The sequence below is a fragment of the Colletotrichum chrysophilum genome (assembly GCF_026319265.1).
Source record: "Colletotrichum chrysophilum strain AFK26 chromosome Unknown scaffold_30, whole genome shotgun sequence".
Classification (NCBI taxonomy): domain Eukaryota; kingdom Fungi; phylum Ascomycota; class Sordariomycetes; order Glomerellales; family Glomerellaceae; genus Colletotrichum; species Colletotrichum chrysophilum.
The window spans coordinates 104,678-119,819 of record NW_026517317.1 but is presented as its reverse complement, the minus strand read 5'-3'; the positions used below and the strand labels follow the sequence as shown (position 1 = coordinate 119,819).

Sequence of the window (15,142 nt, the reverse complement as noted above, 5' to 3'; positions counted from 1 at the left end):
ATGTTCCAGAAGGCAACCCAGCCGCCGTCGCCTCCATCCTATTGGATCCTGCATGTGCCACAGTAATCAAGTAAACAACGGAATAAGAAAATAAGGGGAATCTCTGAACCAGAGAAACAAGAGATTTTGACGGCATCCAAAATGAAAAACGGCCTGGTCACTCGGTAATTGGGACCGAACTGCCCAGCAGTTGCCAATCGCTTTCCGTCCTCCGGGTCCACTCTGTGCACCTCTCGACAGTCGATATCCGTACCTTGCACCATCCCGCCTTACCTTCCGTGCCTTGGCCTTCCTTCCACTCTTGTGAAGAGAAAGTGATGTGTCGTCTCCCTCCCGTTCGTGTTTAATGACGATTCTCCCATAACTTCCGGCTTCAATCTTCGACAATTCGACCCCACACACAGAACACAGACTGGAGACTGGACGGACGACTCCTAACAAAGGGGGGAACAACCCAAAGAAACAGACTCGGGAACCCGCTTGAAAGAGCCATGCAGTGAAGTCATTATCAGATGCTTTTGCCGTTTTCCTTTTTGCTTTACCGTCCAAGCACTCGCACCCTAACCAACCACGTCTCTCAATTTGCAAATGCTGCCAAGTCAAGGTATGGATTACCTCTCCATCCAAAGGGCCCAACCTGACTGACTTGCTTTCCCAGGTACCTCGTCTCTGCCTCACCCGTCGCCCTGAAAGAAAGTACCGCCGCAGGGTGCCCTTTGTGTCGCCCGGCAAGAGTCCCGACGGTGGCCTCCGCACCTCCTCTGCCCAAAACGGCGCCTCCAGGGTTGATACTGGTTGCCTTCCATATGCAAACCCTTTCCCAGAAACACGCCAGCTACCTCATCACCTTGCAAGCCCGCTGCTTAGTTGACAAAGAGTAACACCCATTGCTCCATTCATAGCTTCGTTCTTGGGATGCTCCCCCAATGGGAAAAAGAAAACTCCCGACTGGCCCCCCAGCAGCATCAGCACCGCCCACGAAAGCTCCAGCTCTCCTCCCAACTGGCTGGCCTCGACTGCTCCAGAGACGCACAATGACAGAACCGCGAAGCCTTCGGGTACGCGGCCCTCCCTCTGACCAAACGGAACGAATCCCACAGTTACGTTTCGAACGCGCCTTCAACGGGGTTCCGTCGTCCCACGCATTCTAGAACGCATTCTAGACCACCATCGCCCACGCTCTCACCTCCAGCTCTTCCCACAATTCCCCAGCTGCTCCATCTAACATCAAGATCGGAACCAAAGCCAAAACGCAAATGAGGCATTTATTCCAAGTCACTGAGAATGCAATCTCTCATATTACACCTCTCGACGACGTGAGCGACTTTGTCAAGTCGACGCCGTCCATCATTTCACATTATGGATCGGCATCCACCCCGCCGCTGCAGCTTGACCAAGCTTGTCAACGACGCCGCCGTCTTGGCACTCTATGGCAAACTCGCGACAATCACATCAAGCTACCACCTGCAACCCGCTGGACCCCCAATTTTAAAAACAGAAACCCTACAAGGCTGCTGAGTCTGTCAAGGTCTGATAAGCGGTCGCCAGCCTCGAGAATGACAGTGATAGCAACAACACCCTTGTTGACCCTGCGTCGATCATCCTCGGCTTTCTTGGTGTCTCTTTTCCCAGCTGCCGCGGTGTCGACTCAATGTGTCCGACTCAAAACAGACATTGCCATCGTCTCTACTTGACCAAGGTTGTTGTTCATCGCAACCCCTTTTTTTTTTTTTTTTTTTTTGCCGCGGCACAGCCACTTTCTTGTTTCTTTTCGTCTCGTCTGGACTTTCTCCCAGCTGAACCTCCTTCCTCGGCTGTAACGGCCGAAAAGGAAGGGGGAAAGTGTAGACGCTGCCCGTGATGCCCTGCATCGCCAGATTTTCTTCAGGAAATCAAATTAATTGAAGGCGAGGCCAAAGACACCCGTGAAGGATAATCAAACCCGCCTTCAAGATGATGTTCCCCAACTCGTTGTCTGGGTTTCAGGCCCCATGCCGACCCATCCGGATGAGACGTTCCCAAAAATGTCCAAGTAGGCCCTTTCACGAACGTCTCACACGCCAGGGCTAAGCCGTTCCTCACCTGGCTCACCCGAACCAACTTCCAGCCAAAGACAAGCTCACGCGCGGATGTTCGCGCGTGCATAGGAAGACAGCCATCCGCCAGCAGTGGGACGAAGGAGAGAAAAAAACGTTGGGCCTAGTATCCAGTCTCCCGGGTGTCAACCACCAACTAAGACCCGAGGAGGGGGGGAAGCCATCTTCGTCGTATGATTCCGGCGAGCGCCCTCGTTTCTCAGACCATTTCGTATCTGGACGTCTTCTCGGAGAGTCGGGTCCCGAAGGAAGCGACCTACCTCCTGTCATCCCCAGCGTCCATGTTACCATTTCACCTGGCCCATGCGACTTCGTCCTGGGGAATCGCACGACGTCTCACTGCATTTCCAATTCCTGCCAGGGACCACAGCACGAAACGCAACCTTATCTGTCTCATGATTCTCAACCTCCAGACGAGGCAAAGGGAAATTTCGCGATCAAACCCACCAGATCTCAATGTTCATCTCAAACTTTGAACCCCCGTGCGCCGTAAACCACCATCCAGAGGTTCTCTCTCCCCGTAGTACAGCATTCCACTCTGTGTCGAGCCGGAATTGCCTCCGAGACGCTTGCTGACTGGCCGGCCGCCCCCTTCCTGCTTCCTCCAAAAGATCCCATCTTCATTTCCCAAGTGAAAAAAGCCCGAAACCCCGATCGCCGTTCCTCTCCCGCCGGCCAACAAGCGCACGATCCTCTCACACTGGTTCGCCAACGTCACGCCGTCTCCCAGCCGAACCTAAATCGGCGCTGCTTAACTTCGCCGACTCTTTCCGCAACGGGCAAAGACTCGACCTAACCGTCGCTGTCCGTCGTGTGTCCGTCACTTGCGTGAAAAGTAGACAAAATCCTTCCTTCCTCACCCCCAATCCCCAAGACCTAGATAAACTTCCACGCTAGAGAGTCCTTCCGATCTGACGCCCGTCCTCCGTCTTACGCCAGACTCACATTAGGATTCGAACTACAGTTCGCTCGGCCGAGAAGAGGGCTGCGTGGCGCCTCCACATCATCCTTCAATCCTCTGGAATCACGCTCCCTTTTCTCCCCATCCATGGAACGAGGGATACTTCCCGAGAGTAATTGCCTAGGCTCCTGGTGAGTTTGGAGGCACAAAGATCAGCTTGACAACCCAAAATCATAAGATGCACCCCCCCCCCCCCCCCCTACACCGTGATTCTTCATTATCAGTCATCAGCAATCCGATCTTTCGCCGAAAACTTCTGCAAACATTGGGCTGGGTTCTGCAGGAAGGTCGTGAAGCCGGAACTTGCCATGCTTATGGAGCCATCTGGCCCTCCAAACCGCCAACTTAAAGGTATGGAATGTGTGCCTTTATCTAGGAAGGCAGCAGAGAGGCGGACGAACCCAAAATGCGGACGATCCTCGCCGGAATCATTGGCTTCATCCGAGCTCCCGGAACGTTGTCCCGTTCTAGTTCGCCTTACGATCTTGGGTAGCACCGCCATCGTCATCGTCGTCCGCGCTTCGGAGCAGTGTGGTGATTTTCTGGACGAAAACTTGTTCTAGACGCCCATCCGCGTATCCTCAGACTTCGTCATTGTGTGTGCGCGTGTGTGCCTCCGACCCGGATGTTCCATCTACTTTCTTCCCGCGCGCGGGGTAGGTACGGTCTGGGCCTTGGGGCTGACAGCTGTCCTGGTGCTCGGGCCCGGCGTCTGAAGTCGGGAAAGGACGCAGACGTCGACTTCGGTAGGCGCCTGGCGAGTGCTGTCTTTGAGCGTGAGTGTAATCAACGTATCCGTGAAGCTGGACTGTGTATCGGAGGCCGTTGTCGGAAACGGGCCTTCGCGGGCAATTTTTGTCAGCTTAGTGATGTTGTCGACGACGTGGTACTGCTGTGATACTGTCCACATTTTTGAACCGGCACGCAACTTTGCTGTGATCGTATGCCTAACGCTCACGGAGATGTGTCTGGTGCAAGACTAGACATAGATGACTGGACAATCAATGGGATTGTCGTCCCGTATGTGCGTATAAAAAGACTTAGTCCAAAGTTGCGATGCTGTGATTGTGTGTCCCATCGTGAGAAACCGGGTTGAGAGCTTAGCTCGAGTGACAAGATGAGGGAAAGGGGAGCATTGCATTTGCCACACCCGTCTCAAATGGAAGGTACTGTGCTGCCAGTACAATTGCTTGGATAACATTTCAAGTTTCGGCTATCATCTTGTCTCCAAGGCAGGTATCTTAGCAGCCATTTGCAACTTGGTGTCATGATATCACGGATTGCCAACATGGTGTTGCTAGTTCATGATGGGGGCGCATTTCATAGCAGTAAGTTATCTTGATTGATCAATGTAAAGATGGTCGTCTTTTCTTACTTAGCAAGTAGGTATGAATGATTTCACCTGAGTGGTTTCAATCTCTGCATGATTATTGTCTACGGGAAAAGCTTCCGGGTTACTTCTACTTGGTGGTAAAGGGATTAGCAAGTTCAGGGGTAGGTAAAAGGTCTTCGAAGGGTAGCCGCGTCGCAACAATCGCAACTTCCTTCCTTGGGTAGGAAAACACTGACATGATCCAGGCCAACGGGTGAGTGAATCACTGGGAGACAGACAATCTCAACCTACCTCGAGGGAAAGAACAACCCATAGGTGCGCCTTCCTCTTACACCTGCCTCCTCCCTCAACCGCCTTCCCACAAAATCTTTTTTGAACGTGGTCCTCTCTCACCTTTCTGTTTACCACCTTCCCTTCCCTTCACAACACCTCACCTGGGAGAAAAACAAACCTCTTTCTTCCTTCCGCAACACATCTTCACAGACACAAGGTACGCTCTCAAACACACCTTCTCCCCCCTTTCACTGTCTGATTGTTCCCTCAAAGTCATCGCCTTCCCCGTGAAAAGAAAACTCTTGGCAGTTTCTTTTTGTTTTGCACAAAACACACATCCCACCTGCTTCTTGGATCTTCTTGGAAAGAACGCCTTGGAGATCATCAAGATGGACGGTGTGAACCATCCCTTCTCCTTCCGCTGCGGCGACAGCGAGTTCGCCTTTAGAAACAACCTGGGCGCAGACTCTCTGACCCTTACTTGGACTGCCCCTGGCAAGAACGATAACGTCAACAACAACCCTGCCGGTAACCAGGCCATTGTCCACCAGAACATCGACGGTAATGCCAATGCTGGAGACAATGGTAATGGAGCCAACGACGAGGGAAACGACCACAAGAGACGCCGCGTCCACGTGGAGATTGAGAAGCATCGCGTCACTGTCCTAAAGCTCGGATCCGACGTGGCCTTCGACTTCAAGTCTGCCGCTGCCGAGTCTGAGAGACAGCTGGCCAACACCATCACCGAGCGCGACCAGCTCCAGGCCCAGCTTACCAACTTTGCTGGTGCCCGCGACAACTTGCAGCAGCAGTGTGACGACTTGAAGAAGCAGCGCGACCGGTACTATATCGAGCTCGTCACCGTCACCAATACGAACATCAGACTCCAGGCGTCGCACAACAACCTGCGCACCCAGCATGAAGCCCTCCTGGGTCAGAATGCTCAGTTGAAGACCGAGCTTGCCGCCTCTCAGGCCAACGTTCAGGTTCTGCTCACCAACGATCGTGAATACCAGAAGCTCAAGGGAGAGCACGCTACTCTCAAGAATGACAATCAGGCTCTGAAGAACGAGTATGAGACCCTTCAAGAGCAGCACACGACTCTCAAGGAGGACTTCGAGGGCCAGAGCCAGGAATGGGAGTACTTTCTTGGAAACCTACACCATGACGTAAATGAGGGAGGATTCGAATGCCAGATTGAGCAGGCAGAGGCAGAGGTCCGCGAAGTCCGAGACCAGATGGATGATCTCCAAGATGAGTACCGTCGTCTCGAGTCCGACAAGAACGAAGCTCTGCAGCATCTCGAAACTGCTCTATCCGAGCTGCAGGAGGCTAAAGAGGAGGCCCAGAACCTCAAGAACGAGGTCGCCGAGCAGAAGGAGACTGTGGAGTACGTGCGCATTATTGAGAAGATGCTCGAGAAGGTCGCCAATGCGAAGAAGGGCGTTGAGGAGCACGTCCGCACTGTCGAGAACAAGCTTGAGGCCGAGACAGCTCGTGCCGCTGATTACGCTTCTCAACTCCACCAGCTGCAGGAAGCCGCGAACCGGTCTGCGGTCGAGGACGACGCCAACGGTACGCTCAAGGTCAAGGAGCTCCAGGACAAGAACGCCGCCAAGGACGTTCAGATCGCCGCCCTCGAGGCCGCCCTCAAGCAAGCTAATGAGAAGAAAGCCGACGTGGACCGATGGGAGGTTGCAAAGGATGTCTACCGAGCCAAGAAGAACAGCCGCCTCAGCGTTCGCAGTGCGACTGACAACATCATGAAGGACTCGGAGGAGATGCGCACCCGTGCTCTTCGCCGCACTGCCGATGCGACGGAGAAGAACTCGGCCGAGGAGCCGCGTCGCGACCTGAACCAGGTGTTCCAGATTTGATCGAGAAGGATGAAATTCTCTGGCTTGGGGTTTTGGCTTTGAGCAGGCATGTTGCAGGTTGGTAATGATGAACAATGGACAGGCACGGAAGGACGTAAATAGCACATTGGTGTAGCAAGACGGTCCTCGTCCGAACAAGTCAATCGAGATGATTTGGTATTGCTAAAATTCTCTGTTTGATGTGAAATTGTTGTTAGACCGGACACATCGTGACACTAGTCCAACATACTGCACCACCTCTCCTCCATCATCTCCTTCTCTCTTATTCCTCCTTATGCCCAATCCTAGGCAGGCAAAGCCACAGCCCAAGCATGACCCCCAAACACGCTAGGATAATGGGCTGCAAGACCTGCACACCCTTCGCCTGCGCCAACACACCGACCGCAAACGGCAGAATCGCCGCGCCGCTCCCGCCAAACGCCGCCGCGAACCCGATGGTGCTCACATGCAGGTGCCGCGGCAGCAGTTTCGTCGCCGCGACCACGACAGCCGGGAAGAACGGACCCAGGAAGAAGCCCTGCAGCGCGACCGCGACGGCGGACACGTAAAACTGCGGGACGAGCCAGAAGAGCAGCTCCAGCCCCATGGCGACGGGGATGTAGATGGCGACGGCGAGCTTGACGCCGAGCTTGGGGGTGACGAAGCCGAGCAGGGCGCGGCCGAGGGTGATGCCGAGCCAGAAGCCGACGGAGGTCATGCCCGAGTCGAAGGGGTTGGCCTTGCGGACCTGGATCATGAACTGCACGATCCAGCCGCCGAGGGAGACCTCGACGCCGACGTAGGCGAGGAGAAAGACGGCGCAGAGCCAGGAGACGCGGGCGTAGGGGCGCTTGAAGAGGGCGGCGCGCATGGTGCTGTTGCCGCTGCCGGTCGGGGAGGCGGCGTTTGCCTGGGCGATGGTCTCGCGGTAGACGGCGCCGGTTTGGGTCCAGAAGGCGGAGGTGCACCAGACGAGCTCGATGACGGCCATGCCGAGCTGTGTGCGATTATTAGCGTTGGGGGGGACAGAGACAGAGAGAGTGACACGTACCAGGACGTAGTAGAACGTCCACCAGCCGAGCTTCCCCTTGTCGATCATGGTCGTGGCGATGAGCGGGCTCAGGACGCCGCCGGCGCCGTAGAAGGCGTGCAGGAAGCCGAGGACCTCGTTGGCGCGGTCCATGTTGCCGATGTAGGCGTTCCAGGCGGCGTCGGAGATGCCGTTGCCGAAGCCCGCGAGGATGTAGACGACGACGAGGGCCGGGTAGGGCGGGTGCTGGGAGATGACGACGTAGGCGGCGATGTGGCATGAGGAAGCGATGACGGCGATGCCGCGCTGGCCGACCTTGAGGTGGATCCAGTTGTTGAGCAGGGCGGAGAGGACGTAGCCCACAAAGGGGGAGAGGAAGACCAGCGAGACGACGACGTAGGAGAGGTTGTAGTATGATTCGAGCTGTTGGCGGAGGTTAGGCTGAGCTTAGTGAGATGAAGATGAGATTAGAGTGAGCACTCACGTAGGGGATCAAGGCCTGGGAGTGTGTGTCAGTGGTTTGAGCTGTGAGATGAGAGACGAGAGGTGACTTACACCGTAGGCGGCGTCATTTGCGCCCGAGACGAAGAGACTCCAGAAGCACGAGAGCACCCTGTTCGCGTTGGCCCTGGGATAGTTCCATTTCTGGGTGACGGTGGCCGTTGTCGTCGGCGCCGGGAGACCGCCGGTGACGTCCTCATTCGAGCCCAGGCTGTGGCCTTCGGAGTTGAGTAGCGTGGCGTTCTTGGGGGTGGGAGGACGGTTCAGCTGTTGCAGCTGGACGGTCGAGGTTGACGATGTGGCCGCCATTTTTTCAATGCCGACGATGGCACGGGGGCACGGTCGAGGGGAACTGAGTTCAATGGGAAGTTGGCCAAGAGTCTGGCTCGGATTCTTGCGTCAATAGGTTGAGACTGGACCAAGCTCCTCCTGGAAGGAATGGGGGAAGCGAGGGGGGAGGCAGATTTTATATGATAAGTTGACGTAGGACCGACAGGGGGGAGAAAATCTAGCAAACCATGTACGCAATTGGATCTATCTGAACGGGTGTATGTAAAACATGCGAGCATGTGGGCTATGTCCAGGCGGCTCTGCGAAAAGCTCCTCCTCCTGCACCCCGGTTTCCCCAGCTTACGGGAGTCACCAGCTGGGATTTCTCACACCCCTAGCACGGAATACATTTCTCTGTAGGCGGAGCGGTGATGCAACTCGGGTAGCTGACATGAGTCAAACGGATCGCGCGCCCGACCGACCCAAGAACGAAAAGCAAAGAAAAACCACGAGGTCAACTTTAGGTAGGTCGATCCGCCGGTAAACCGTGTGAGCGGCAGAAGATTTATGCAGGCGGTTGAGCTGGGCCGAGTCACCGGCGCGGTGTTGACGCCCTCTCATTTGGCCGGCAAATCTCCGGGTCTGAACTTTTGCGGGGCTTCCTGGCCCCAGAGAACCGGAAGCCAAATCCCGCTTGGGCAATTGGGGGATCTGTATCCGGATTGGGAGCATCTGCCAACTGCCCCCCCAGTGCGAGTGCGTGGGCACGTCCGGCGGTGGGCAGCTCCGCTAGGCTCCGCTGCCCCGCCCGTTGCGAACGACATTCCGCGCCGGTTTGTTTTGTCGGTGGCTCGCCGTTTGCCCACGAGGTTTAGGCGACCCGGGTTGACCGACAGGCCGAGACGATCTTTGGATGTGACATGACATATAATGAGCGGAAGATTCAAACTTTTGCCAAGTTTTGAGAGGATTTTGAAGGGTCCATTAAGTTTGCGATCAAGTTCATACGTAATCGTCAATTTGAAAGAACAACAAAAAAAGGATGGCAACAAAACAGAAGAGGCTCGAATGATTTCTACGTTGATGGCCAATGGTCCAAAAATCAAGTCATACGACGACAGAATATCACCTTCAGTCCTACGGCAAAAATTCTGGGCCCTCGTCGTCTCTTCAGGCTTGTAGTCTCTCACCAAAAATGCTGGCCTACTACATATGCCATTCTCGGAAATTATCAGCCATGCACCCGTAAAGAGATTCTTCAACGGGCTCTTCATATCTTTCAAGCCGGTGTGGTTTTAGTTCTAGACAGTTTAAAACTGTTCTCATAGAAATATATCATCTATTTTCTTTTTCTTTCTCATGTTGGCATGCTCGTCATGTCTTGCCTTGCCTGCTGCGCGCCGGAATTGGGCGGCGAGAACACCGAGTGTGATAGTGACCGTGAAGAAAGCACAGAGGCAGGACATGAGAGAGAGTAAACGACGAAGGCAGGGCCGAGAGCCAATAACAACTAACGTAATTGCATCAATACGGGAGGACCAAGAGGAACCACTTCTTTATATCGCTGCTCGTACCAAACTTGGTCCGCATCTCTGAGTAACAACCGCATGCAGATAATTACAACCTTGTCTCGAGGATGGCACGACATAGGTATTACAAAAGCAGATTCAGAGCATCAAAGTGTCTTAAGTTAACCAACCCACCAGAATGAAAACCCAGAAACGAAGGCAGCCCACGCAAGGGCCCCCCATCGTGTCAATCATCCCCCTCCGGTAGCTGCCACATGCGAGCCCGACCAAATCATGCTGCGCCTGATGCTACCACTAACCCCAGTCATCACTGACCCGAGCTCTCGGATCGAGCAAGTTCTCTAAGGCAGGGATCCGTCCCAGAGCAGAGGGCTCCTTCCGGCGTCCCGTCTCAACAGTCTTCGGCACTGCATGAGCTTCGGGCCGTCCCGCTGCTCAACGGCACCTTACCCGGCAAGTGCGTCAGTGGACCAGATGCCCGGCCGTCGAAAGTACGAGTGTCCCTGCTCGTCATATATATGCCAAGGCACAGCAGCGGGACGTCCATCCTGATGCTGTGCTGCGGATTGCATTTTGGGATTCCGAGAAGCTCCGTAGGGGCCGAGGCGACAACGGGCTGGAGATACCTCGGCGTCTACGCTGGCAACATGCCGAGGCTCTTACTCACTTACAGGACCACGGTGGAGTTGAGGCGCCGCCAGTTTCCGAATTGACGTCGAGCTCACGAGCTAGATCCATGTTTGTGTGGTCATTATTCAATTCGCACTCATCGAGCGTTACCGAGAACTCTTGGGGGCAGCATTGTACAGGTGTTATTGCGACAACTCATACAGGGTAGTCATATGTTTCCCCCCCTTCTTGGGGGGATGATCGTGTGTGTCCAGTCTACCCAGTCTATCGTTCCGCGCCAGCCATTAAGCCGATCGATCTATCGTTTCGCTCCGGCACCATACACAAAAGAAGCGAAGAGAGACAGTTACACAGAAAACAAAGAAAATGAATAAGTTTCAAGTCCCAGTGCCAAATGAGGCAGTAAACAATCGTAAACGCCTAGAACGACCTAACTGATCCTCGTACTTATTCTCGGGAAATGTCACGGCCAAAGACCTTGGACTTCAGCCAGTCGTTGATGACCAGGAGACGGTTGCGAGCTGAGCGTTGTTAGTCTTTTTCAATCTCGACCAGGGAAGTTATGATGGGAACTTACTGCTGAAGCACATGGAAAGGTAAGCGGAGCGCCAGAAGAGGTAGGTCATGCTACCACCGCTAGCAATGTTGCCGTTCCACCAGCTGACATCGGCAACAGCCTTCTCGCTGCCGATGTAGGCCAGAGAACCCTGGTGAGAGTAGTGGAAGGGCTTGATGTCCTTGATGCGACGGAGCTGGCGCTCGTGGGCCTCAATCTCCTTGGCGACCTCGGCAGCGTTGCCGGGCTTAACGTTCAGGTTCGCGCTGAGCTCCTGAACGCGGGCCTCCAGAGACTCTGTCCTGGCCATGTTGTTGAAGAGCTTGGCCAGGAAGTTGCCCTCCTGAGCAGCGACCTGGGCAGTAGGGGCGTAGCCAGCAACGGCACAGTCACCAATGGCCCAGATGTCACGGGCGCCCTGGACAACGAGGTACTCGTTCACGGCCAGACCGCGGCGGGAGTCCTTCTGAGCGGGGATCTTGGAAATGAGGTCGCGGACGATGGGGCGGACAGCGTTACCAGTAGCCCAGACGAGGAGACCGTAGGGGATGGTGAGAGTCTGCTGCTTTCCGTCAGGGCCAGTGGCCACGGCCTCAACGGTCTCGTTGGTGACCTTCTTGACCATGGTCTTGGTCAGGATGTCGATCTTCTCCTCCTCAAAGGTCTTCTCCGTGTACTCAATAAGCTGCTTGGAGAAAGACGGCAGGACGTTGGGGAGGGCCTCGATCAGGGTGACCTTGAAGCGGTCGGCGATCTCGGGGACCAGACGCTTGATGTCCTCCTCGAAGAAGTCTTGAAGCTCACCGGCGAACTCGACACCGGTGGGTCCACCACCGACAACAACCATGTGCATGAGACGGCTGATGTCCTCGGCGGACTGGTCCTTGAAGGCGGCGGTCTCGACACAGTCCATGATCTTCTTGCGAATAGCCTGGGCGTCACCAATCTCCTTCAGGAAGCAAGAGTTCTCGCGCACACCCGGGATACCGAAAGTGGCGTTCTCAGCTCCGACACCGACAACCAGCATGTCGTAGGAGACCTGGGTCTCGGACATGGAGCCCTTAATTTCCGAGTTATCCACGACCTTGACAACCTTCTTGACGGGGTCGATAGAGGTGGCCTCGGCTTCGTAGAACTTGACGGCGGCCTTCTTATGGCGGAGGATGGTTCGGATAGGCTCCATGATGGAGCGGTGCTCAATGGTGCCGGTCGTGCATGAGGGGAGCAGAGGAGTGAAGAGGAAGTAGTTTCTGGGCGAGATGACAACGACGTTGTAGTTTTCCGTGTCGAGCTTCTTGAGCATGGAGACAGATCCCCAGCCAGTGCCTGGCGAGCAGAGTCAATATCAAAATGTCGCAATAACAGGAGCGGGCCGAGTGAATGTACCCAGGATAACCAGAGTCTTCTTTGTGGGGTCAAACTCGACCTGGTCCTCAAAGTGCCTGTCCTCGTAGACTTCATATCCGACGTAGGCGAAGAGACCGAGAGTCGAGAGGTAGGTCAGGCGCCAGACCCATCTGAAGGTCTTGCGAATCTTGCCGGGCCTCTTAGGAGCGGCATCGGCGTACTCTCTGCGGAACTGGCGCGCGACGGTCCTGGAAACAGCTGCAGCAGCTGGCCTCGCGGCGACGGTGCGCAGGCCCGTTCTCGTGGCGGTGGTGAGGGTTCTGCGACCGGCGCTGGCAGCATTGCGCGGAGCTCTCGGGGCGAGCTGGGCGGCCGCGCGAAGGGAGCTCATGGCTCTGGCGGACGAAGCCATTGCTTCAATTGTCGATGGGAGGGAGGTCCCCGGTGACCGTTTGGGGAATGAGGAGTGGGTGAGGAAGGCGACGATGCAATGGAAGAGAAGGGGAAGGGAAGGGAAGGAAAGAAAAACAGAACGATGCCGGAGGGGAAGGGCAACGATAAGGATGACCGGCTTCCCAGGTTGTGTGCGTTGGTGTGTGTGACGCACCTGGCAAGAGAGATTTAGCTGGCGGCTGGACCCTCCCAAGTCGGCGGTATTTTTTTCGCAGCTTGCAGAAAATTTCAGATGCTACGGGGGTGAGGTCAGAGATAGCGCGCTCCGCTGCTGGTATCGACGGAAGCTTGGACGCAAACGAGGGGCTCTGATTGGGCCGACTGGGCGCGGAAGTCTGTGGCCGACTGCGCTGTCGCTGACAAGAAGGAAGGTCTTGGCCGAATTACAGGGGAACCACTGCGTGGATACAGGGCACCTCAGGCACCTTGGATCCCGTCGTTGGCGGGGAGTATTCCCGCGCACAGCACACTGCAGCCGCGTCCCAGACGTCTCTCTCTTCCCCCAATGGAGCGCTTGTTTTTTCCTCTATCAGAGTCATCGCGATGTGGATAGTGGTTTTTTTTCGGTGGGCCATCGGGGTTCACTCACCCTGATCCAGCATCAGCAATTCCATTCACTGCCAAGGACGCAGCGACGCTGAGGTGAGTGAGTCTAAGAGAGGAAGCCCCGCGCAAAGCAATTCGCCAGCGGACGCCGCCGCCAGCCCCGGCCGAAACCCGGCGTTTTGTCCGACTGACTTTTTTCTTTCTACGGGCCGCTCTGTCCGCCGCATCCTCTGCAATTCCACAGAGTACAAATGGGCCATTCACCGGGAATCTAAAATAAGACTGATGTCGTGATAGAACACACTAACCCCAGATGACCCAGAATCTCCATTGCGCTCTTTTTCCGCGCATATGCTCGCCCGGCGGCCCTGCTGTTGTCACGACACATACCTAAGGTAATCATTACTTTACGTTACACACAATCGTCACTAATACCGCTCACGCGGCCCCACCCTCATCTCTGTCGCCAGCCACTCCATTGCAGAGCCGCCCGTCGCTGCTGCTGCTGCTGATTTACTTTCGAGACTTTCATTTGCGCACATGCAACGCCAAAACATCAATCATATGAATATCACCTGCCATTCCCTCCCTCCGGAAACTCAATGGCTTGTGAAGACACCTCAGATCCCGCAAACTCCCATGAGATAACCTAGCCGCCTGCCACTTTAGCCGGCCAGATATGCGACTAGAGAACGCTGGCCTATGCCGCTTCTCCGAACACCTCCGAAAGGCGACCACCATATCTCGGGCTTGTGGAATCATGGATCTCGCCTTGGCTCGCAGCTCTTGGAGATGAAGATGACCCTACGGCGCTACGGATACTTTGGGCAGGGCTTGGAGTCACTTGCCCGAATTTGGGGCCCCTCCCATATTCCGATGACTTGCCGATGCCCCGAGGATGGAGCAGACGTGCATTCCCCTCCGGCCGAAATTGCCCCTCCTTCGATGTCTCCCTCCGCCGCGTCTCGCACCGCTGCCACCTCTGGCTGCCCCAGTCCGGTGCCTCGTCTCGAGGCACCGCCTCCGGGGTGTTACCTGCCCTGAGCGGGCCGTAGGGTTCCACATTCCTCCTTCTCCCCGAAAGCGTCGCCGAGGCCGTCGGCACCGTCGGTGATAACGAATTCGGAGTTTGCGAGACACAAATCATCAATTAAACTTTGGCTTCCCTGCCCGGCTCGCATTTTCGTACAAAAGACAGCCCTGGCCTTCCCTCAATTCATGGCCGTCATCAAACTGCGTCAACTGCCCAGTCACGGTCTCTACGTCCGTCCCAGGGCCAAATCTCATCATCAGCAGCAGCAACAAGCACCCTCAGACCGGTTCACCATAACTCCAGACATGTGGCTGCGCAGTGGGTGGCCTCGGTCTGATGTTTTCGACCTTGCAGCTGCCTCGGCTTCCCATCGCGCCGTCGCGCGATTTCCCTTTCACACCCTCCCTTCCTCGCGCGCACTAAAACCCAACCTTCAGTCGTGCGAAGCAACCTGCTTGGCACGCACACTTGGCGAAACTCGCATCCGTGTGTCTTCTGAAGGCATCATGACGCCGCCCGTCATCCGGAGATCAGACTGGAAAAGAAGGACAGGAATATAGGCATCATCATTGACTTACCGATGCCATCACGGGTTTCCCCCGATGAGGAGGAAACCCAAGCACATGCTCGGGGTAAACCCGACCACACGGGTCTGGTGCGGCAGAGGCTCAACACCAGCTCCATCGGCAACAGGCGCCTTTTGGGAAAAGTTTCCTTGGGCCAAGCCT

At 55.6% G+C, this 15,142-nt stretch overlaps 3 protein-coding genes across 3 annotated transcripts; 1 reads left to right on the top strand and 2 right to left on the bottom strand.

Annotated features, from left to right (window-relative positions):
- Nucleotides 1-5,052: 5,052 nt before the first annotated feature.
- Nucleotides 5,053-6,540, top strand: COL26b_004785 (uncharacterized protein; the record flags this gene model as incomplete). Its single annotated transcript, XM_053177652.1, has 1 exon — nucleotides 5,053-6,540. One exon carries the CDS (start codon nucleotides 5,053-5,055, stop codon nucleotides 6,538-6,540), a length of 1,488 nt encoding a protein of 495 aa, XP_053038364.1.
- Nucleotides 6,541-6,802: 262 nt separating this feature from the next.
- COL26b_004784 (uncharacterized protein) lies at nucleotides 6,803-8,359 on the bottom strand (the record flags this gene model as incomplete). Its single annotated transcript, XM_053177651.1, has 4 exons — nucleotides 6,803-7,516; nucleotides 7,571-7,972; nucleotides 8,034-8,048; nucleotides 8,105-8,359. The coding sequence occupies 4 exons, from the start codon at nucleotides 8,357-8,359 to the stop codon at nucleotides 6,803-6,805; spliced, it is 1,386 nt and encodes a 461-aa protein (XP_053038363.1).
- A 2,567-nt stretch (nucleotides 8,360-10,926) lies between these two features.
- NDH2 (External alternative NADH-ubiquinone oxidoreductase mitochondrial) lies at nucleotides 10,927-12,794 on the bottom strand (the record flags this gene model as incomplete). The annotated part of the gene is made up of 3 exons (XM_053177650.1): nucleotides 10,927-11,000; nucleotides 11,057-12,361; nucleotides 12,422-12,794. 3 exons carry the CDS (start codon nucleotides 12,792-12,794, stop codon nucleotides 10,927-10,929), a joined length of 1,752 nt encoding a protein of 583 aa, XP_053038362.1.
- Nucleotides 12,795-15,142: the final 2,348 nt, after the last annotated feature.